Source organism: Molossus molossus, unplaced genomic scaffold (assembly GCF_014108415.1).
Source record: "Molossus molossus isolate mMolMol1 unplaced genomic scaffold, mMolMol1.p scaffold_m16_p_8, whole genome shotgun sequence".
NCBI classification, from domain to species: domain Eukaryota; kingdom Metazoa; phylum Chordata; class Mammalia; order Chiroptera; family Molossidae; genus Molossus; species Molossus molossus.
Genome location: NW_023425402.1, coordinates 100,340,560 through 100,363,559, shown reverse-complemented (window position 1 = coordinate 100,363,559; position 23,000 = coordinate 100,340,560). Strand labels below are relative to the sequence as shown.

The window sequence follows — 23,000 nt, the reverse complement described above, 5'->3', positions numbered from 1 at the left end:
CACACACACAAATTAAATCTCTTTCTTGGCAGAGAGGAGGTCAATGGCAGACGTGCTTGGACAAATTCAAGACATCTGAACTCTCCCGTGCAGGTGAGAGTCAGTATCTGGGGAAACTGGCAGCCGCTGTGGGACCAGCGGTTAAGAAGGTGTAAGAACAACCGATGCAGCTTGGGAAATACTCAGGGGAAAAGGCCAACAGCCAGAGAAGGGACTCTGAGTAACTTTTCAGCCAGTGAAATGAGCAAGCACTGAGACAGAGAAATGCCACCCATTAAGTGCAGGTCCACAAAGACTGACCATGGAGATCACTCACGGATTCCAAGTTACCAAAACCCACATCTGAATATGGACTGGCTTTGATCACCGTGTTCAAGTGTTGTCTCAGTGTTGCTTCCTGAGTGTGATGATTGTGCTGTGGTCACAGAGAAGCACGCTCCTGTTCTTAAGAGAGGCCTGTTAAGTATCTAGGGGTGAAGTAACATGATGTCTGCAACTAACTCTCAATGGTTCAGCAAAAATAAACAGCTCCCCCATCAGGCAAAACACAGCAATCTGTAAAATGTTAACAATTATTATATGAATCAGTATTTAAAGAACAAAAGATTATCCATTATGCTATTCTTATAACTCTTCTATAGATTTGGAGTTTTCCAAAAAAAGTTGAGAAAGGGACACTTCCCATGCATGATCAATACATACATACAGGATGTATTGATCATGCATTCTATCTGTACGTTTTTTAATGTGTATGTATATTTATTAATAAATTATTCAAACAACTGCTCTAAATAATATATTCTGTAGATCAGCAAATAGTTTACAAGTTGGGGATATTACATGGATAAAGTAAATATCAATTTTAAAACAAAGTTCCCTTTCTCCCCCTGCAAACTGGCTGTTGCAGAGAAACTATGTAGCACACAAGGAGGTTGCTGGGACTGGTGTGTTGCATTCAAAAGCTCGGATTAACAGAAGAGGAGATACATTCAGACCTTCTGCTCAGAATAAAAAACATTTACAGTGAGCTCTCTACCTAAGGTGACAGAGCACAGCTTGGAGAGCTAAAAGCACACAAATCAGGTCTTCATGAGCAGAATTTACAGCCAAGAATTCCTGAAAGACAGGAGACTTTATCGCAGTCCTGATGGCAGCCTGTTTTCTTGTTGTCAAGGAGCAAGAGTGAGCACCGGAGCTCTGAGCCAAGCCACAGGACGGAACTGGGAGCTGGGGCGGTGACGGTGGTGACCTGTGGTGACAGGGGGCCTCTGCCTTCCAAACAAACAAGAGTCCTAGGAGGGGGCAGAGCTAAACTGGTTCTTATCCTCCGAAAGGAGCTTCTCAGATCCAGCCCAGAATTCAGGGAGAGACTGTGTCCCTAATTTTCTTTCATCGGGACAGAACTGGTCCCAAACAAGACTGATGTGTCACCGAGACCCCCACAAGGAATGGAGAAGGGTCCCCGTGATATCTGCCTCCTTGAGGGAAAGATTTTCAGAATCTGGTGGGCAAGTCTCTCTTATATTATAAAAGTCAAAGATCCTAAACAGAGGTGATTAAATTTAAAATATGATGTGTTAAACCAATCAAAGAAAGACAAATACCACATGATCTCACTTATTTGTGGAATATAATGAACAAAGTGAGCTGATGAATGAAACAGACCCAGAGACATAGAAAGGAGTAGGGTTCAGACAGACAAACCTCGAGGGAGGGGGGCAGAGGGATGGATAAGATGAACCAAAGAACTTATATGCATGTGTGCATAACCAATGGACACAGACAACAATGCGGGGGGAGGGGGTGGGGAAGGAGGTGCCTGGGGGGGGGAGGAGAAACATCTGTAACAAAAATAAATTAATAAAAATTGAAAAAAATAAAATAAAATATGATGTGTTGAGCCCCCCTTGCCCCTGAGGATCCACATTCTCCAGCTGGAGGCTTTCAAGAGCCTGTGTTGAAAGGGCAGGAGCCAGGCACCACACACTGGCTCTCTGAAGGCCTGGGCAGCCAAGTGGGAGTTTCCCCATTGACCAAATAGATGCTGTGCCCTCCTGGAGACCACAGCATTTAACCAGGAGAAAACCATAGCAGAAATCAAAGGAAGGTGTTCAACTGGGCAGTCTAGCTCTCCTTCACTCTCCAACCCACCGAACATCCCTGCTACGGGCTCTGCTTCTGCAACGCACGGAGAGCTCAGTGGAGGCAGGTAATCAGAGCTGAGTCCAAGGTGGCAGGTTTGGGGGCGGGGAGTATTTTAAGACTGCACTGGCTAGGCTGGAGAAGGTTCTGGAGCGGAGGAGGCATGGGAACAGCTGCCTTGTAGGAGATTATCAAAGAGTTAGCAAGAGGGGAAGATTTCTGCTGGTGACCAAAGAGCGTTCTTCCCTCGGGGTGGTTTCCTTGAGAGACTACACTGAAGATAATAACGGCTTTCCACTCGTGTTCAGTCGTCTGCCTTCTGATTTGGGGTCACAGCTCTATGCTAAAATTGGGCCACGTGGCGCAGACTGAAATCTGAGGGCTCTCCGCCAACACCTATTCCCCCTTTCTTCCCTACTGCCCAGAGCAAAGCCCCATTTCTCAGGCTGACTTGGCCTAAGTGGGGTCCAGGGATGGAGTTCTGGCCAATGCAGACACACGGAGTGTTCCCCTGTCCCTGGAAAGCGGCGCTCAGGGCGTCCTTCCACCTGTCCCCTCCTGGGGGCTAGAGGTAGAGTCCCAGCGAGCCTGCGCGGAGAGGCAGTCTGGAGAGCCGCTGCTAGGACGGTGAAGCAGGGCCGACAAGCCGGGGCGGGGGTCATGGAGCCACCCCACTGAGTCTGGAATGGCTGCTTCCACGCTTCTTTCAGCGAGAAAGAAGGAAATATCTCTCCCGTAGAAGGAGAACCAAACAGCAGCACTAAGTACTATTGCTTGTACTCAGCACTGAATGTCGGGCTTATCCTTTGTTTTAAAATCAGACTAGCAAAAACAAAAAACAAAAAACTCTGGCCGGTTTGGCTCAGCGGTTAGAGCGTCGGCCCATGAACCAGAGAGTCCTGGGTTCGGTTCCCGCTAAGGGCATGTACCTCGGTTGCAGTTTGTCCCTGGCCGGGTTGAGGTCGTGTGGGTGGCAGCCAGTCGATGTGTCTCTCACACATCAATGTTTCTCTCTCTCTCCCTTCCTCTCTCCTTCCCGCTCTATCTGAAGATAAATGCAAAAAAATGTCCTCAGGTGAGGATAAAAAAAAAAAAAGGAGACTAGCAAATATCAGAAGTGTAAAGAAATAATAACCTCTGCTTAATATTTTTTCTTCTTGGCCCTGGCCAGGTGGCTCAGCATTGTCCCGTACACCAAGAGGTGGTGGGTTCAATTCCTGGTCAGGGCACATATTCAAGTTACAGTTCAATATCCAGTCAGGGCACCTACAGGAGGCAGCGATTAATGTTTCTCTCTTACACTGATGTTTCTCTCTCTCTCTCTCTCTCTCTCTCTCTCTCTCTCTCTCTCTCATCAATAAAAATGTATCCTCAGTTGGGGATTTAAAAGAAAAAAGACTTCTTGATAGTGAAAGAATTGAAAAAAAATAATAAAGGTTTAAGAGAATCCATTTTTCACTTCAGGACTGAACATGAGATAATGCCCTGTGGTTGCCACTAGAAACATTTTGTATGCCACCAGAGGTATGTCCCCACACCCGAAAACACTGCCTGACGCTGCTGCTGCTGCTGGAACCGGACTTTCTCAAACCAGGCACTGTTGCTGGAACCGCATGCTACCTAATCACCTCACCCAAAAAGCAAAACTCAATGATAAGAACTCGGCTCTCTCGTGAAAAGGTTAAGTGGAAGCCCACGTGTAAATAATTGCAATAATCCAGGCAAACGGTGATGCAGACGAAGGCCGAAGTCACGGAGACCGAACGGGAGCACATCCCGTCGGTGCGGGGTGCGCTTTCTCTCCCTGCTCTCTGCTGCCCGGGTGTGGGCTCCTCCCACCCCAGCACGTTTCTGGTTCACAGGGTCATCTCGGCCCAGGGGTCCTGTGTTACGCATCGTGACCGCCGCCGCTGCTGGATTTGGATCCGCCACGCGTCACACTTGCAGGCCAGCGTCACACAGGCTCCTGGTTGTAGTTCTGAAGGCTCCACCTGCCCCCACAGTTCAACTTGCACTCTCAGCAGTGATAGAACTAGTGATAATGGCAGCGGATATTTATATCATGCTGTATCTGTGTAGACACCATATTATTATATTTGAGCTGCACAGTAGCTGGACACAGGCAGAGGGCTGTCTGGAATCTGCAGATCAATGTCGCGGGGTCCCGGCAGCCCTTCAGAGGGCCCAGCCGGCTTCATTCAGAGACAGAATTTCAGCTCCTTGGAGAGAAAGTGGCAAGAGCAGGCCGGCCCGAGAGCCAAGGGAAGCCAGGGCTTCTGCGGCTGCCGAGGGATGGGCATAGCACACAGCCCAGAGCAGGAGCCCAGAAAAGGAGAAGGGGACCCGGCCGCGGCAGCGACCCGGACTTCACAACTGGGTTAGCATGGAAATAACAAGGTTGAGTAAACCCTTAACTTTCTAAGTTAAGCTTCTTAATGTCTCCTGAGGACAGAAATAACCCCATCACATGAGAAAGGGCAAATCTGTTGGTAGGGACCGATGTCCCCAGCCAAATGGCGGAGGGAACTGGGGAGAGGCAGCCAGGCGGCTCGTTCTGCCTCGTACATCTTTAGCATGTCTGTTCTGAAACACACTGGAGGTGTAATTAGGAAACCTCATTCAGCTCCGTCTCTGGCCAGCATGCCTCAGGCTCGCTCCCTGCATCATCTAGGAGCCGCCCAGGCCGCGTGACACCATTGTCTTCCCCTCTGCTTGGCAGAGTCCCACACCACTCAGTGAGTGCAAGTCGGCGGTGCGATTTGCCCTTCCTTTCCACCCCACAGTTCTTTGCAGAAGCTGGACCATTCTGTTGACACATTCTACACTGAAACATGTCCTTTCCTTTGACCTCTACAAGACTGAGTTTACTTCCCTGTTTTGAAAGCGCAAGTTCACTTTATTTATCAACCCTTTCTTCATTGGTACCTAATTATTCAACATCAATTGCAGGCACCATTCTTTCTCCCGCCCAGGAAGCCAGCGGTAGATTAGATTCCTCCAGGCCCAGAGGCACCGGTGCCACCGTGATGGCAGGCGGGCTCCTCGGGCAGAGCCTCTGGGCCAATGCAAGGTCACTGCGGTCAGCTGGCAGCGGGAGGGCCACACTGGCAATGCTGGAACACGAGGGGCTTGACGGAAGATTGTGTGTGCTTCAGATAGGTACCTGGTGGACAGGACAAATACTGGCTCCATAGATCTGTGGTCTGCAAAGTGAAGTATTTACTCAACTTGAGAGACTGCTCCATGGAACACCGAGGTAGCCAACTTTCCAGCAATGCTCCCCTAAGATTTAAATGAATACCACCCTCTTCCTCTGCCGCTTCTTTGTTAACCACGGAACAGAGTTTTTTATACATCTACCTGGGTATTTTTATATTTCTCCATCAAATCAATGTCTTCTTCTGCCTTGGAAAAGGACATCAGGAAGTTCAGACTAACTCTCCCAGTGAATATAATTTCAGAGAGGAACAAGAAAAAGAATCTTAAAAATCAAAGAGCGGTCCAGCCGGTGTGGCTCAGCTGTTGAGCGTTGACCCGTGCACCAAGAGGTCACCGGTTCGATTCCCAGTCAGGGCGTATGCCCAGGTTGTGGGTCTGATCCCCAGTAGGGGGCATGCAGAAGGCCAAAATCGATGTTCTCTCTCATCAATGTTTCTATCTCTCTCTCCCCCTCACTTCCTCTCTCTCTAAAATCAATAAAGGGAAAAATATAAAAAAAAAAAAAAAATTAAAGAGCTGAGAAGATGCCAAAAACTACTAGGCCAACATCTAGGACAGGCTAAGAACTCAAAAGTATCCACAGTCTTTGGGGTCCTCTGTTTTGTGGGAACATTAGCTAATCTGGAAGGGGCAGCTGAAGGGCTCAAGACATTTTGTCAACCTTTTAGAGATAGGGCACAAAGGTCAGAGCCAGGTTCCTGCCTTTGGTGGAATCCTTGATAAATCATTCCTACTTTGGACGGGGCACCTGAAAGGTTGTATCTTAAGAGCAAGGAAGACTTCCGGTCAGGATGGCGGGTAGGTAAACGCGGTATCGCGTCCTCCCACAACCACATCAAAGTTACAACTAAACTACAGAACAACCATCATTCAAAACCGCCTGAAATCAAGCTGAATGGAAGTCCTACATCTACGGAATTAAAGCAGCACCCACATCCAGACTGGTAGGAGGGGCGGAGCAACGGGCTGGTCCCACACACACCTGTGGCGGATAAAAATCAGGAGGACACCTCGGCTGGGAAGATGCTTCCTGAGGACTGAGGGGTCCCTGTCCCACACCAGGTGCCCCGCTCAGGGTTCCAGTGCCAGGAAGAGAATCCCCATCACTTCTGGCTGGAAAAACCAGCAGGAACTGAGGCTCAGGGAGGCTGAGGCGGCTGGAGCCCCAGGCAGCTCCTTAAAGGGCCCGCGCACGGACTTATCGGACTCACACCCTCTAAGCTTGGAGGGGAGGCAGCTCGAGGGGCGCCAGAGACATACAGGGAAGAACTGAGCTGTTTGGCACTGGAGTGAGGGCTGGAGAGGGGTCTTTCTCCGGGACAAACGTGCTGTCAGAGGCCCTTGTTCCTTTGGTGAGCCCTTCCCTGGGGCGGCAGACAGTCTCCATATCTGGGACTCCAGCAACCTGGCTCACACTGGTAGCCCCGCCCTGCTGACTCCCTGAGGCCCCACCACACCCAACTTTCAAGCCCACCCAAGCTGTTGCCACTTGCTTAACCATAGGATTGGCCTGTCTTGGATCCTGCTTCAGGTTTTTCCTAAATTCTTTCAAACGAGCAGCATCTGGTCTCAGCGAGCCCCATACCTCTCATTAAGTAATACACTGAAACAAACACAGGGAGGCAGCCAAAATGAGGAGACAAAGAAACAGGTCCCAAATGAAAGAACAGAACAAAACCCCAAGAAAGAACTAAGCGAAATGGAGATAAGCAACCTAACAGATACTGAGTTCAAAATACTGCTTACAAGGATGCTCAATGAACTTAGTGAGAACCTCAGTGAACTCAGGGAGGGCCTCAAGAGCATAAAAAAGGACCAGTCAGAAATCATGGATACACAGTTAGAATTGAAGGAGGCATTAACTGAAATAAAGAATAATTTACACAGCTTCAATAATAGAGTACGTGAATCCAAGGAGCAAACCATCGATTTGGAATATAAGGAAGCAAAAAACGCCCAATCAGAACAGCAAAACGAAAAAAGAATCCAACAAAATGAGGATAGTGTAAGGAGCCTCTGGGACAACTTCAAGCATGCCAACATTCGCATCTTGGGGGTGCCCGAAGGAGAAGAGCGAGAACAAGAAATCGAAAACCTGTTTGAAACAATAATGGCAGAAAACTTTCCTAACTTGGTGAAGGAAGCAGACATTCAAGTCCAGGAAGCACAGAGAGTCCCAAACAAGATGAGACCCACACCAAGACACATCATCATCAAAATGCAAAAGGTTCAAGACAAAGAGAGAATCTTAAAAGCAGCAAGAGAAAGGCAGCTAGTTACCTACAAGGGAGTTCCCATTAGGCTGTCAGCTGATTTCTCAAAAGAAACTTTGCAGGCCAGAAGGGAGTGGCAAGAAATATTCAGAGTGATGAAAACCAAGAACCTACAACCAAGATTACTCTATCCTGCAAAGCTGTCATTTAGAATCGATGGCCATATAAAAACTTTGCCAGACAAGAAAAAGTTAAAGGAGTTCATCACCACCAAACCGTTATTATATGAAATGATGAAGGGTCTTTTTGAAGAAAAAGATAAAATATATGAACAAACAAAATGGCAATGAATACATATCTATCAACAATGGAATCTACAAACAAAATGAACAGGTAGAACAGAAACATTGTCATAGATACAGAGAACATTTTGTTGGTTGCCAGTTGGGAGGGGGGTTGGGGGAATGGGTGAAAAAGGTGAAGGGATTAAGAAGCACAAATTCATTGCTAGACCGACAAACCTCAAAGGGAAAGGGGTTGGGGGGTGGGAAGAAATAAACCAAAGAACTTATATGCATAACGAATGGACACAGATAATAGTGTGGGAAAAGGTGGGAAGGTCGCAGGAGGGGGAGGAGGGGGGTCAATGGGGGAAAAATGTGGAACATCTATAATACATTTTACATCCAACAATAAAGATTAAAAAAAAAAAAAAAGAGGAAGGGAAATGGGAGGGGAGGGAGGCAGAGTAGGGAGAGACTCTCACTCTAGTGTATAACTTTACATCAGATCAAATGAGGATACTCAAAATAGCTTTAGATTTGGATTAAGATGGTCCTGAGCTATGAGGGTAAAATGCCACCTGGAATCTGGAAGTAGGAAATAAAAATCCTCCCTGGAAGATAGTAACATCATCCTAAACTTCAAATTACTTCAACAAAGATAGTTACAAAATCTCCAAATATTTGGAAATTTAGAAATATACTTCTAAATAACCTATGTATCAAAGAAACAAATCATGATTAAAATTACAAAATATTTTTAATTAAGTGACAACCAAGCTAATATGTATCAAAACTTTGGGGCCCTGACCAGTTTGGCTTAGTGGTTGGAGCATCAGCCCACAGATCAAAGAGTCCCGGGTTTGATTCTGGCCAAGAGCATATACCTTGGTTGCAGTTCATCCCCCGCCCTGGTCAGGGTCATGAGGGAGGCAACCAATCAATGTGTCTCTCTCACATCAATGTTTCTCTCTCTCTCTTCCTCCCTCTCTCCTTGTCTTTCTCCCTCTCTCCCTCCCACTCTAACTGAAAATAAAAATGGAAGAGTATCCTCAGGTGAGGATTTAAAAAATAAAAATAAAAATAAAAAATCTTTGGGGATGTAGCTACAACAAAACTTAGAGGAAAATTCACAGCCATAAGTACGTGTATTAGAAAAGGAGGAAGACTAAAAATTAATGAGCTGATGTATATCTCAGGAAGATAAAAAAGGAATAGCAAAATAAACCAAAAATAAAATAGAAAAAAGCAAATAACAAAGAAAAGAGAAAAATTTGATGAAACTGAAAACAAACCTACGATTCCTTTTCAAAGGTCTGTATTACAGTTGGTCTACACTGGTGAAGTTCCTTTTCTCTTTTTGTTCCAGAACCTTCCCCCACTGCTAGCTGTCTTACTACTGGTTTCCACTTCTTTTGTTTTTCTCTCTGATTTCTTTGGAAGGATGTGAGGCTCCTTCTTTCCTCTAACAAAGCAGTGCTCCCGTGTCCCCACGAGCAAGGAGGTCGGCAGAGGACATGCGCACCCAGCCTGCAGGAGGAAAAGCCTCACATCCTACGGGTCAGGAACAGCCCGTGCAAAGTCCTAGTATCACTTCAGGATAAGTTGTGTCAACTTCTGAAATAAGAAACCGACTCCCACCACCATCATCCCGAACTGTGAGGGCAGATGGTGTTTTGAAACTTAACCGTATTCCTTCTGGTTTAAAATGTGTTGTTGTTCCATTGGCAATTATGTTCTCCCATACAGTGGGTAGCCTTTCCATTTTGATGGTTCTTTCGCTGTGCAGAAGCTTTTGAGTTTGATGTAGTCCCATGTGTTCATTTTCTCCTTTGTTTCTGTTGCCTTAGGTGATGTATCAGTGAAAATTCTGCTGCATATGATGTCTGAAATTTTGTTGCCTACATTTTCTTCTAGGATTTTTATGGATTCATGAGTCACATTTAAGTCTTTTATCCATTTTGAGTTTATTCTTGGGTATGGTGTAAGTTGATGATCTAGTTTCATTTTTTTGCATGTAGCTGTCCAATTTTCCCAACACCATTTATTAAAGAGGCTGTCTTTACTCCACTGTATGCTCTTGCCACCTTTGTCAAATATTAATTGAGCTTATTGTCTTGGGTCAATTTCTGGGTTCTTTATTCTGTTCCATTGATCTATCTGCCTGTTCTTGTGCCAGTACCAGGCTGTTTTGATTACAGTGGCCTTGTAGTTCAACCTGAAATCTGATCATGTGATCCCTCCAACTTTGTTCTTCTTTTTCAAGATTGCTGTGGCTATTCAGGGTCTTTTTTGGTTCCATATAAACTTTTGAAGTATTTGTTCTAGTTCTGTGAAGTATGTCGTTGGTATTTTGATGGGGATTGCATTGAATCTATAGATTGCTTTGGGTAGTATGGACATTTTAATTATGTTAATTCTTCCAATCCATGAACAAGGTATGTACTTCCACTTTTTTATATCTTCCTCTATTTATTTTTTCAATGACCTGTAGTTTTCTGCAAATAGGTCCTTTACTTCTTTGGTTAAGTTTATTCCTAGGTATCTTAATTTTTTTTCTGCGATGGTAAATGGGATTGTTTTTTTAGTTTCTCTTTCTGTGACTTCATCATTGGTATATAAGAATGCCGTTGATTTCTTGACATTAATTTTGTCCTGCTACTTTGCCAAATTCATTTAATAAATCTAGTAAAATTTTGATGGAGTCTTTGGGGTTTTCTACGTATAATATCATGTTATCTACGAATAATGACAGTTTCACTTCCTCCTTTCCAGTTTGGATCCTTTTTATTTTTTTCTTCCTGTCTGATTGCTGTGGCTAAGACTTCATAAGGAGTTAATTTCCAACATATATATAGAGTCCTCATACAGCTCAACAAAAGGAAGACAAAGAACCCAATTAAAAAATGGGCAGAGGAACTAAATAGACACCTCTCCAAACAGGACATACAAATGGCTAAGAGACATATGAAGAAATGTTCATCACTAATCATCAGAGAGATGCAAATTAAAACAACAATGAGGTATCACCTCACACCTGTCAGAATGGCCGCCATCAACAAATCATCAAACAACAAGTGTTGGGGAGGGTGTGGAGAAAAGGGGACTCTAGTGCACTGCTGGTGGGAATGCAGACTGGTGCAGCCACTATGGAAAACAATATGGTGTTACCTCAAAAAATTAAAAATTGTACTGCCATTTGACCCAGTGATCCCACTTCTAGGAATATAACCTAAGAAGCGTGAAACACCAATCAGAAAGAATATATGTACCCCCATGTTCATAGCAGCACTATTTACAATAGCTAAGATCTGGAAACAGCCCAAATGTCCATCAGTAGAAATATGGATAAAAAAACTGTGGTACATATACACAATGGAGGAATGGGGTAGTTCCAGAGACGTGGAAGTGACAATCCCCAGAAGAGGGGGTGGGGGGAGATAAACCACAGAACTTATACGCATGTATGCATGCACAGTGGACATGGACAACAAAGCTGGGGACAGGGCGGGGAGGGAGGGGGAGGGGGGTATCAGTGGGGTAAAGAGGAGAAACATCTGTAACAAAAATAAATTAATTAAAAATAAATAAATAGTGAGATATAACAAAAACTAAATAAATAAATAAAACGTGTTGTTGTTCACATACTGCTCAGCCTTTCAAGGATTCCTCTCTCCCTTCCTCCTTCCTGAGATGGCGTCAGGGTGAAGGAAAAGCCTTGTGGTGTTTGGAGAGGTGACTCCGGTCCTCAGGCTGACCCTGGATCTGTCCTGGATCTGCTATCCGACTGGTGAAATTTGTGAGGGCTCACTAACCAACGTCAAGACCTGGACGTGATCCTGGCTCATTCGAGCGTTGGCTGTAACTGCTGCTGGGTCAGATCAGAGCTTAGGGGGTCTGCACCAGCCCCTCTGCTGCAGGGTCACTTCGTCCCGCCCCACCTGCTCCCACAATGAGCCCTCCAGGATGCTCCTGCCCCATCTTCCGTAACCACCTCCGGCGCAATGGAGCTCCGGGCCTCCGGGAATCAAGGTACAACCAAGCCCCCCCCCCCCCAGCACCTCCTTTAGGTCATTCCAGCCAGGGTGGGAGCAGCAGGCAGAGTTCAAGGTCCCACCCCCATTCGGCACACCAACACCCCAAAGGCGAGTCTCAAGGGAGGAGGGGCGTGTTGAGGATACTTACCTTGTTCTCCGCACCATGGCACACCTCCAGATGCCTTCCCTGGCTCCCCCTCCCCTTGTATCCAAATGTGTCCCCTCTCCTGGGCCACCTCTGTCCTCCAGGGAAATAAGCCTCAACTTAGAGTGCTTGAGGAGGAAAAGAGCTCATTTATACAGTGGAAAATAGCTTCTACAATGCTGCCCCACTCACATATTCGGGGGTTGGCCTAATTTCTGCTGGTTTGTTTCCAGACCTGGAAACATTCCCAAAGGCCATTTCATAGCCCTTGTCTGCAAAGAGCCAGGACATTATTGTCATCTGTATTGATGACATGCAAATAATAACATTTAAAACATCATCTGTGCATATGAAGTTACATATTAATGCCATCTAAATATTTTGACCAAATTATTTTAAGTTTTAATTCCTTTCTTCTCTGTGTTCATTGGAATTTGGACAGCTCAAAGCCAGGAAGCATGTCGCTCCAATCTGTCTCCTCTCCTCACTACTTGATAAAATTCAGCTCGCAGAGAACATTGCACACCAGCCACCTGCCCAGCCCTTCTCCGTGAACAGTGTGTTCATGTCTCGTTTCTTCCGAAGCAAATTCCTACCTGGTGAAACCCTACGTGATCCCTAATATCATAGTCACCTGCACTTTAAAGAAGGATTTTTTAGCCCTGGCCAGTTTGGCTCAGCAGTTGGAGTGTTGGCCCGCGGACCATTGAGTCAAAGGTTTGATTCTAGTCAAGGGCATGTACCTCGGTTGTGGTTAGTTCCCTGCCTTTGTCAGGGTCATGTGATGTGTCCCTCTCACATCGATGTTTCTCTCTCTCCCACCTCCCTCTCCCTCTCTCTCTCTCTCTCTCTGTCTCTCTCTCTCCCTTCTACTTTATCTGATGATAAATGGAAAAATATCCTCTGGTGAGAATTTGAAAAAAAGAAGGTTTTTTATTTTCTGGAAAGAAATAAAAAAGTATATTTATTTATTTATTTAACATCACCCTTTTGGGGTGACTTTTCCCACAGCAACTACAGCTTCATTTCAAATATTAAAGAGCCCCTAACTTCATCTAATAAGCTGATTTGTGTAAATTTTGCATTTTTCCCACAACTCTAGAAAATCAGAGAAAGTTTTCATCTTTTTTTTTTTCCTGGTGTGTCCAGGATAAGGCTGTCACTCTTTTGCAGAAGCTTTTATGGTAACTAGCAAAAAGCAACAAGGAAACGAAGCTGAGCACTTGCCTTAAGCTCATTGGTGTCAGCCAGTCTGGCTTTGAGCTCAGTGTTCGATTCTCGACACACGCTCAGCTCCTTCTGCAGCCTCTCCACCTGCTTCTGCAGCTTCCGCACGGTGAGGGCGGCCTCGTCCCACTGCACGGCCAGGGCCGTCCGCGCCCGCCTCTCCTCCTCCAGCCGGGCTACTTTCTGCCGGAGGAGGTTCAAGTGCAGATCTTTGCTCTCCAGTCTTTCTTTCTGGGTCTTGAGCTGGTTTTATACAAACAGGAAATTTGGAATTGAACAGTCAGTAAATATAAATGAATTATTCAGATACTATTGATCTTTAGCCACAGTTCAATAAGCCTAATGTCTAAATCATCAAGAAAAACAAGGTGGGGGGGGTGGGCACTGGATTCCTTCTCCTGGTTGCATGTTTACTCCTATCTTTCCAAGAGTTAAATCTGTAGCTGCAAAGTGTGTGATGACAGGGCCGGAGAAAATGCCAGAGAAGCAGCTCTCAACATGTTTCCTCCAACATGATGTGCATCTGATAAAGACGTAAACTCGCTCTTAAAACAACTAAAATGGGCTTATCGAGAGCAGAATGTAGTCAAGCAGAGAGACAAAACCCTCCCCAACACCCCGTGGCAACTGTCCTTGCCCTGGTCTTTTCTGGAAGAAGACAGGTGCAAATCAGAACCACACACCTAGCTGGATGCGTTGCAAGTCCAAGGACAATTGTTGAAAGCTCTGTGAATACATTAAAATCATAGAAATAGAAGGGACTTGAAGAAAGGTTTAGTTCCTTGGTGTCTTCATTACATGCAAGGTCCTGAAACAGCATTTACCATTTACAATTAAACTCGATGAAGGAAATGACAGTGATTTTTAGAAGAAGGCTGTGGACTCTAAGGGGAGAAACAAGTCCTCATGGGCTTCACCTGTCACCCTCAGTGAGCGGAACACTCAGGAAGGAGGCGCTTTCACCTCACAGAGCTGAGGGATGAGGATCCTGTAGAGTCGCGGATGTTACAGCCGAGGACCCTCGCCCTCTCGCTAAGTGTGGACGCTGCGTTTGGTAAGTGTGCAGAGCCTGTGGGCTTCCGGACCGTGGGCTTGAGTGGCTGCCTACCAGCGACAGCAAGGCCCAGGTCCGTCTGTAACACAGCCCTTCAGTGCTTCCCTAGCTAACCGCCTTCCTTGAGCTCCTTCACGTCGAAGACCACTCCACTGCACGGACACTGGCAAGCTCTAGACACTGGTCTTTTTCTTTTTTTAATTTTTTTTTTATTGATTTTAGAGAAAGAGGAAGGGAGAGGGAGAGAGATATAGAAACATCGATGCGAGAGATCGATCGGCCGCCTCCTGCATGCCCCCACGGGGGATCGGGCCCACAACCTGGGCATGTGCCCGGACCGGGAATTGAAGTGGCGACCTCTTGGTTCATGGGTTGACGCTCAACCACTGAGCCACACCAGCCGGGCTATACACTGGTAATTTTAATAATTACACAATACTTAAGAAGAAATGTATTAAATATTGACAAAAAATTCTATTATCTGAGGAGAACTTCAGAAAGAACTGTAGCTCCATTTAATGTCACTGGTGGTAACAGGGGTTATCTGCTTTCTTTTATAAAATATCCCCAAAGATACAGTCAATGGAGAGGAAGTCAAATGTAAATAGAGTACCTTCTATGAGCCAAGAGTTCAAAATGTTATTTATTGATAGTATAGTCCTTGCCCGTGTTGCTCAGCCAGTGCACTGAAGGGTCGGGGGTTGGATTCCCAGTCAAGGGCACGTACCTAGGTTGCAGGTTCGATCCTCGGCTTCAATCCAGGCACATGCAGGAGGCAACCAATTGATGTGTCTCTTACATCTCTCTTCCCTCCTCCCCCATCCCTTCCACTCTCTCTAATAAAACATCAATAGAAAAAATACCCAAGGGTGAGGAGGCAGAGACAGAGAGGTGTGCACTTTGCCAAGGTCACCGAGCTTGGTGGAGCCCAGCTGGGAACCCAGATGTGACTCCTGTGGAGCCTCCACCACAGAATTTTCTCCTAAGAACTATTACAAGGATACATCTGTGTTTTCCCTTTTCTTTCCCCAATGCCAGTAATTACATAACTAATAATTATATTTATATCCTTTTCATCCAGTCGTTTACTTAGTCTAAACTGTTTCTAACTCTTCCTTTGCCTGAGGAAGCTCTTCTCTCTCTACTTTCTCGTCCAGTAGAGCAGAGACTGCTAACTGTTCCAGTTCTCCTCGTCTGTGGTAATAGAAACAGTAAATGTTTCAGCTAGGAACACGCTAGGCAGAGCAAAGACGACAGTTGCAAGCTTCCCTTGCAGTTAGGGTTATATTTCAATCCCGAAGTTTCACAGATATTCATTCCCTTAGCACTGGGGAGTTTCCACCTCCCTACCTTCCTCTGTAAACTGTGGGCGATGGTCTTGTTTTCAACGACGGCGTTGCTCTCAAGGCGCACCAGCTGCTCCGCGCGAGCTAAAACTATGTCCAGGCGCATGTCGAAGCCAAGTTCAGCAGCCATCTGGTCCAATTTCATTTTCTCCGAGAGCTGATCCAGAAATTTAAGATACTAAACCCAAGGACAAAAAACGAAAAGGAGACACAAAAATAAAGTTAACAGGTGATCTCCTAGAATTCTCGCCTTTCTCCCAGGTTTGCAGGTACTTCTCATTAAGGCCAGGATGAGCCCCCCGCCCCCAACTCCAGCGATTGGTAATGAACTCCTGAACCATCCTGCCACGGCCAGGTTCTGCTCCTTGTCCAGCATTGCTTGACTCTCCGGGTCAGTGACCCTGAAGTTCAGTCTAATTACACACTCTGGAAGATGAGGACTTAACCAGTTGCCACCAAGTTCTCTATACAAACAAATTTAGACAATGTTTTTGGTTGGTGTTTTGTTGTTGTTGTTTTTTATTAAAATGCTCTAGAAAATGTTTTCAAGAGTTTTTAGTGTATCATATAGTTAAAGAGCAACCCGCCCAACCAGTGTGGCTCAGTGGTTGAGCATCAACCGGGAGGTCACCGCTTCGATTCCCGGTCAGGGCACATGCCCAGGTTGTGGGCCAAATCCCCAGTGAGGGGTGAGCAGGAGGCAGCCAATCGATGTTCTCTCTCATCAATGTTTCTATCTCTCTCTCCCTCTCCCTTCCTCCCTCTCTAAAATTCAATAAACCCGGGGGGGGGGGGGAAAAAAAGGGGGGGGGAGGAGCAACCCTCTAAAATAGAGAAGTATCAAGAAAGTCAAGATTTATTGTCAACAATACATTTATTTTAAAAGAAAGTCAAGGTTCATGTTTTCACGGGTTAAAGTGACAAAACTGTTCTGGGACCTTCCTCCACTTGACGTAGAGTAACATCTAAATCAATGCTGGATGACTAAATCAGTTACTGAGCTTTCTATATCAACAGTCCATGATTTGGGGTCTACCTTTGAGATTTTCTTCTCATGGCAATAACTCAGGCAATTTCATGCTTAAATAAGTATAACTTCCTGATGAATGAAGCATGCCAGAGCTATCTCTATTTTAGTCATCAAAATGAAATTATTTGTAAGTGTATGTTTTCCAATTTTGCAGAAAAGCATACATAAAATTTAGTCCCTTTGCACAATGTCGCCTATTGCACTGTGCTGCAAGGCCATAGGTGGCCACTGTCTCTGCATCATATCCTTGTCCCTCCTTAATGCCCCCTCAGCTCTCCCCGGGGGGTCGTTCATTCCTAGCCTGTGTGCATGAAAGTGAAATAACTGCTATTGTTTGCATTTATTCATCTAACAAAAATTCAGCATGGACAGAATCATTTTACATAACCTGCTTTCATAACTGAGTTATTTTGGAATAATCTCAATTAAAATCAGTGAGTCATTATAATAAAGCAAGAAAAGAGACACCAATATATCTAAAAGTCTTGGCTTTGGTATATTTCTTCTATAATATAAATATTTATTGCCTCTTCCCCAAGCCCTGGAGAAACCCAGAAACAACAATTTCCCCTGGCCTCAAGAAGCTTGGAGTTGATTGGAGGAGAGGAATTAAAAAATGAATACAGCCCTGGCCAATTTGTCTCAGCAGTTGGAGCATCAGCCCACGGACCAAAGAGTCTCTGGTTCAATTCTGGTCAAGGGCACGTACCTCAGTTGTGGTTTGGTCCCAGGCCCTGGTCAGAGTCATGAGGTAGGCAACCAATTTATGTGTCTCTCTCACATCAATGTTTCTCTCTCTCCCCCCCCCCACCCTCCCTCCCATTTTATCTGAAGATAAATGGAAAAATATCCTTGGGTGAGAATTTAAAATAAATAAATAATAAAAAATTAAAAATGAATACAATGCCACTCTATGGAAACACGTGCTATGACAGGCTCAGTCTCTTCTGCTGTTGGGGAGATTCCAGAGGAAGCGACCACAGAGCTGGTCTAGAAGAGACAGTCGTCACAGGCGAGGAAAGCAGGGAGAGCACCTTCTCCCGAAGACTAGCGGAGGGTCACATGGGAGGCCAAGGAGGCTCTTCTTGTCTTTGGCCAGACAAATGTCCCTTACAAATCTGAATGTGGGTGTCTTTGGGCTCCGTGATGGCTCAGCACATACCTGCCAGGGCCCTGCTGGACCCGGGATCCTCTGAGTTTGCCACCGTGGGTTGGAGAGACCACAGGTGAGGGGTGGGGAGGGGAGGGCGGGGTCACAGAATGCTCAGCCACGGAGAGAAGGAAGCCGCAGGGGACCCCGAGGGCCACACAGAGCCCCAGCCCGTTGTAAGGTGGAGAGAGCTGAGATTAGGCGCGCACATTACTGAGACCTCCCTGGAGCCTCCTCCGGAATCTCTCCCCAAGGTCACGTAGAGGTGTTTCCTGGTCCGTGCAGATCATCCTACGCTCGAGTCAAAGCTCTGCTCCTAAACAGAGGCGGAGGCATAGCTGACATGTGTTAAAGAGATGGCGTTTACCGTGCTTAGAGATTGATTCAAAAGAGGGAAAACTGAGAAGGACTCTCTAGCTTTTGGCTTGGGCCACTAGAGGCAGATGACCTCGTCATCGCTGAGGCAGCAGAAAGGCAAATTTGAGGCGACATCATCCTTTCCACTTTGAATATGTTGCGTTCAAGCAGTTTGTGGACCATCTCAATGGAGGTCCAGGCAGACAGTCAGACCTCCCAATGCCCAGGACTCTTCCTCCCCTAATGGGCACCCAGATGCAATATTTCCTTCCAAACTCAAAATTCCAACCAACACACCTTTCTCAGCTATCTGATAGAAAAGTTCCCTTCACCCTCCCACATTTCTCAAATTTCTTCCTTCGTCCATAAAACCACAACTTGGTCCAGACTTGTATTATCTCTGATCTGAACTGTTCTAAGAATCCCCCCTGGGCTCCCACCTTTAGTCTAGACCCTCAGAGCAACCTTCCTTTTCCTCCAAACCCTCTATGCCTTCTCATTCCCTACAGGATAGAGCCTGGAGCAATCAGCACCACCCGCCTCAATTATTCCACCCTGTCTCCAGAGCCTCCTCCACCTTTGGCCTCACGAGCTCCGCTGCCCAGGCTCCTCTGCCCCCTGGTCTCCTGAGCAGACCTGCCACGCCTCTGTTCCTTCATCCCCCTGCTGTTCCCTCCGCCCCAGATCCCGTCCCCACAGCTTCTGCCTGACACATTCCTGTTCATTCCTTAAAGCCCCTCACGAATGTCACCTCTTGTGGGAAATGGCTTATTTCTTCAGATGCGGAAACAGGGAAGAAGTCCCTGCTCCTGTGGGACATGTGCCTGTCTCCACTGGAGCACCGACGTCCTGACCATGCCCTGGTTTGCCCGTCTGGGCCGCTGGACGAGGCCTCCCCACAGACACCCGCTACGCATCTCCGCACATGCAACCCCGACGCAGGCGTGATGCTGCCTCGATGTTTCTTGGAAGAGAAGAGTGAAAGTGAATGACTTTTCAGAGTATAGATTTTCCAGCCTAATCGTATTTTCCAGGCCAAATTCTGCACCTGCGCCGCTGCTGACCCCATCTGTCTCTGTTCCCTTCCCCCGGGGACTCCTGGGACACACAAATGCGCTTCGTCCCATGATGTCCAGTAACAACGGTCTTTGATCCTGTTTTCACAGCTCCTACTCTTTTGTCTTTTCCCTTCTTCTAAGTCCCTGTTCCGTCCCTGTGAGTGGCCCTGCAGCCCAGCGCCACTGCTCTACTGAAACTGCCTCTCGGAGGTCACAGACGCCCTTCCCTGGTCCAGCCACAGGCCTGACCCCTTCCCGCCCCAGGGCATAGTCTCAGCTCCATGGTGACACCACGTTATCTTTCTAAAACATGGTGATGTTCAAAATCACTTACAACACTTCACGTTCTCCACAATAAGAATGCTCGATCTCTAGCCCTGGCCGGTTCGGCTCAGCGGTTGGAGCATCGGCCCACAGTCCAAAGAGCCGTGGGTTCGATTCCGGTCAAGGGCACGTACCTCGGCTGCGGTTGGTCCCCGGCCTTAGCTGGGTCATGCAGCAGGCAACCAGCCGATGTGTCTCTTTCACATCAATGTTTCTCTCTCTCTCTATCTCCCTGCCACACTGTCTGAAAATAAATGGAAAAATATATATATCCTCAGGTGAGAATTTTTTTAAAAGAATACTCAGTCTTCATAATCCAAGCCATTCCAATCTTCTCTCCTGCCACCGCCTCGCCGTGAATGCCACGTCCCAGCCATGCAGAACAGCCACCCTGCGTGCCCGGAATACACGGGGTCCTGCGAGCCTTCGCTCACTCTCCCCAGTGTCTGCCCCTTCTCTCTGCTAAAAGGCTACTTGTCCTTCGAAGATGAACTCAACTGGCACCGTCCTGCAAGATCACTCCTCTGTACAGAAGAAGAACACTCTGTACGTCACCCCCTCACTGGGCTCCTGCTGCACCGTCGTCATCAGTACATCTACTGTAACACCTGTAGCCTTCAGTACCGCAAGTTGTTTGAATGGCTGTGTCCTCTATTGAATTATGAGCCATTTAAGATCAAGAATTGTGAGTTACTCCTACCTTACCTTCCAAGCCTTCAGGGTCTCCTATATAATAGGCATTCAGTAAATACCTGTTAAGTTTAGACACAATTGGATTGTTAGATTTCACTTGAATCAAGGAAGTTCCAAACAATAGGAAGAGACCTCAAAACAATACCCACTGTTCCTTGACGTTTACTCATGATCCAGAACTTAACCACCCTATTGAAGTGCTGCAAAATTCAGAATATTTTCGGGTAAAATATTACAGTGCAACAGAGGTATCCACCCATGGGCATGCCCTCGGGTTATTACTTTTTGTTTCTCAGAATTCAAGTTGTCTCGGAAAACATCCCCAGACACCAGCTCCCCTTGGAGGTGCGTCAGCTGACCCTGAAGAGTCTCCAACTTGTGTTCTGCCTTCTGGGCGCTCAGCAGCGCTTTCTGGTGAAGCCCAGACTCATTTTCCAACTGCGCAGCAAGCTCAGATATTCGGGCTTCAAGCTGGGAAACCATCTGGAAACAAAGAAACACAACAAGAACAAGCCTTGTTTTAGGTGCAGCAAAGCGTTACAATCTGGAGCTCAGTGCCAGCACCAGGTTATTTATAAAAACAACTTCCAGAGTCTTCACAAAAAATGAAATAAGATACAGGTAAGTGACAGATGCGTTTGCCTCTGCTTGAAATAAATCTGCATTCATTATCTAATGTAATTTTTTTTTATTCCTCATCTGAGGATATTTTTCCATTTTATCATCAGAAGGAGTGAGAGGGAGGGAGAGAGAGAGACAGAGAGAAACATCGATGTGATAGAGCTACATTGACTGGTTGCCTCCTCAACGACCCAACCAGGGCCGGCGACGAACCACAACCGAGGTGTGTGCCCTTTGAAAGGGTTAATAATGTTTTAACAAAATTAAACTCCATTCTGACTAGTTATTCCTGCACGTAAACACCTGAGCAGTTTTCTAAAAACCCCTGGGACTGACACCCAGAGGAACCATGGAGACAAGGGGTTAACGGTGGCCTAGGAAAACTTGGAGGGACCATAAAAAAGGACATTAATGATGGCCCCGACCTCTGCTGGAGCAGACTCCTTACCTCTGAGACAGCTTGTATCAGCCCTGGCACAATTACACGGTGCCAAGAGAATGTGGAGATTTTTTTTTAATGTAGTTTTTTTTGTTTCTGTAGTTTGGGCCTATAAAAGCCAGAGAACAAAGAGATTTCGATGCTGAGCTCGAAATTTGTGACTCAGTCTGCCTGCACCCTGGCGCATGCAATTAAAGCCATTTGGCTCTACACTGGCCTTGCGCTGTGGGTGTGACCCCCGCCCGCTCAGACCTTTTACCCTTGACTGGAATCAAACCCGTGACTCACTGGTCCGCGGGCCGATGCTCTAACCACTCAGCCAAACAGGCCAGGGTTAATAATATTTTTGATTGGCCTTTTTCATTTTTATATAATTCCTCAAACAGGTTACTTGATAAATGTTTATGGATAACATTTACTTATCCCTGAAACTGCCATTAACTTAGGAGTTTCAAAGCTTAGCTGGAAAGAGTTCAGACAGAAAGTACTTGTGAAACCTGTAGAAGTGGCATGTTTCTTCCACCACGTATAGTGGACTAAAGCCTAATCAGTGAGTCATCTTGACAAGTAACCTTGGGAATGTATCAGTCATTCAAGCACACAAAGCTACAGGGTGCGCAAAAGAAGGTTTACAGTTGTTCACGGGGAAAATAATACAATAATTAATAAATAACAGGTCAAGAAAATCTGTTTCATGTACTCACAACTGGAAACCTGCTTTTGCCCCACCCTATATTGTTTCAAGTTTTTTTCAATTTTCTGTTGAGTATTGGTTACTCCTTCACTAACCGTCGTCAGTGGGGCTTCCTCTGGGCTGTGCAGTTAGGGGACAGTGTTTTCATTTGAGCATTTGAAAGGTCACAATTCTTTTTTTTTTATCCTCACCCGAGGACATTTTTCCATTTTTTGCACAGATAGAGTGGGAGGGAGAGAGAGGAAGAGACAGAGAGAGAGAAACATCGATGTGAAAGGGACACATCGAGTGGCTGCCACCGCACGACCAACCAGGGCCGGGGACAAACTGCAACCGAAGTACGTGCCCTTAGCGGGAACCGAACCCGGGTCTCTCCGGACCGCAGGCCAACGCTCTAACCGCTGAGCCAAACCGGCCAGGGCGAAAGGTCACAATTCTTTTAAGATGGTGATTCTACAGAGGCTCAAGAGCGATGTACAATCAGACTGGACAGTCTGAGTCCTACCTCCCCTATTACCTGCTCCTCCACTGAGCACCCACAACTCTCGACCCTGACTTGCCCAACGCTGCACCCTTCCAAGGACTTGCTCTCTGTCCTGACCTTCCCTTAAACCAAGAACATAAGTTTAACAAAGACCTCAGTACCTGCTGAGAAACTCAAATTGATCCTAGTAAGTCCAGTTTTAATAAAATGTTAAATTCAATAAAAACACCGAGATTGAGGTGATAAATGTTGTTGTTGATGGTTTGTTTTGGGAAAGAAGAGGGAAAAAGTGATAGATATTTACATAATACTCAGTACTATTCTCACAAAAAAATGAATAATCTTGACAGTTTCAGATTTACAGCTTCAGTTTAAAAAACAAAAATAAAAAACTTCTGCTTGCCTATGTATGAACAACCATGCTTAAAGGCAAGAAGACGTTAAAGCTGTCTCCAAATATTTTGAAAGGATAATAGGATTTGTTCT

The 23,000-nt window shown here is 46.1% G+C and overlaps 1 protein-coding gene across 1 annotated transcript in view; it reads right to left on the bottom strand.

The window, feature by feature from the left end:
* The window catches only part of CCDC170 (coiled-coil domain containing 170), a 64,917-nt gene that overhangs the window by 5,618 nt on the left and 36,299 nt on the right, over positions 1–23,000 (bottom strand). Inside the window, exons 6-8 of the mRNA XM_036248751.1 lie at positions 20,559–20,759; positions 15,669–15,842; positions 13,265–13,507 (exon numbers count right to left, since the gene is read on the bottom strand). Of these exons, the coding sequence (XP_036104644.1) occupies positions 13,265–13,507; positions 15,669–15,842; positions 20,559–20,759 (618 nt within the window). The remainder of the gene's footprint in view (positions 1–13,264; positions 13,508–15,668; positions 15,843–20,558; positions 20,760–23,000) is intronic.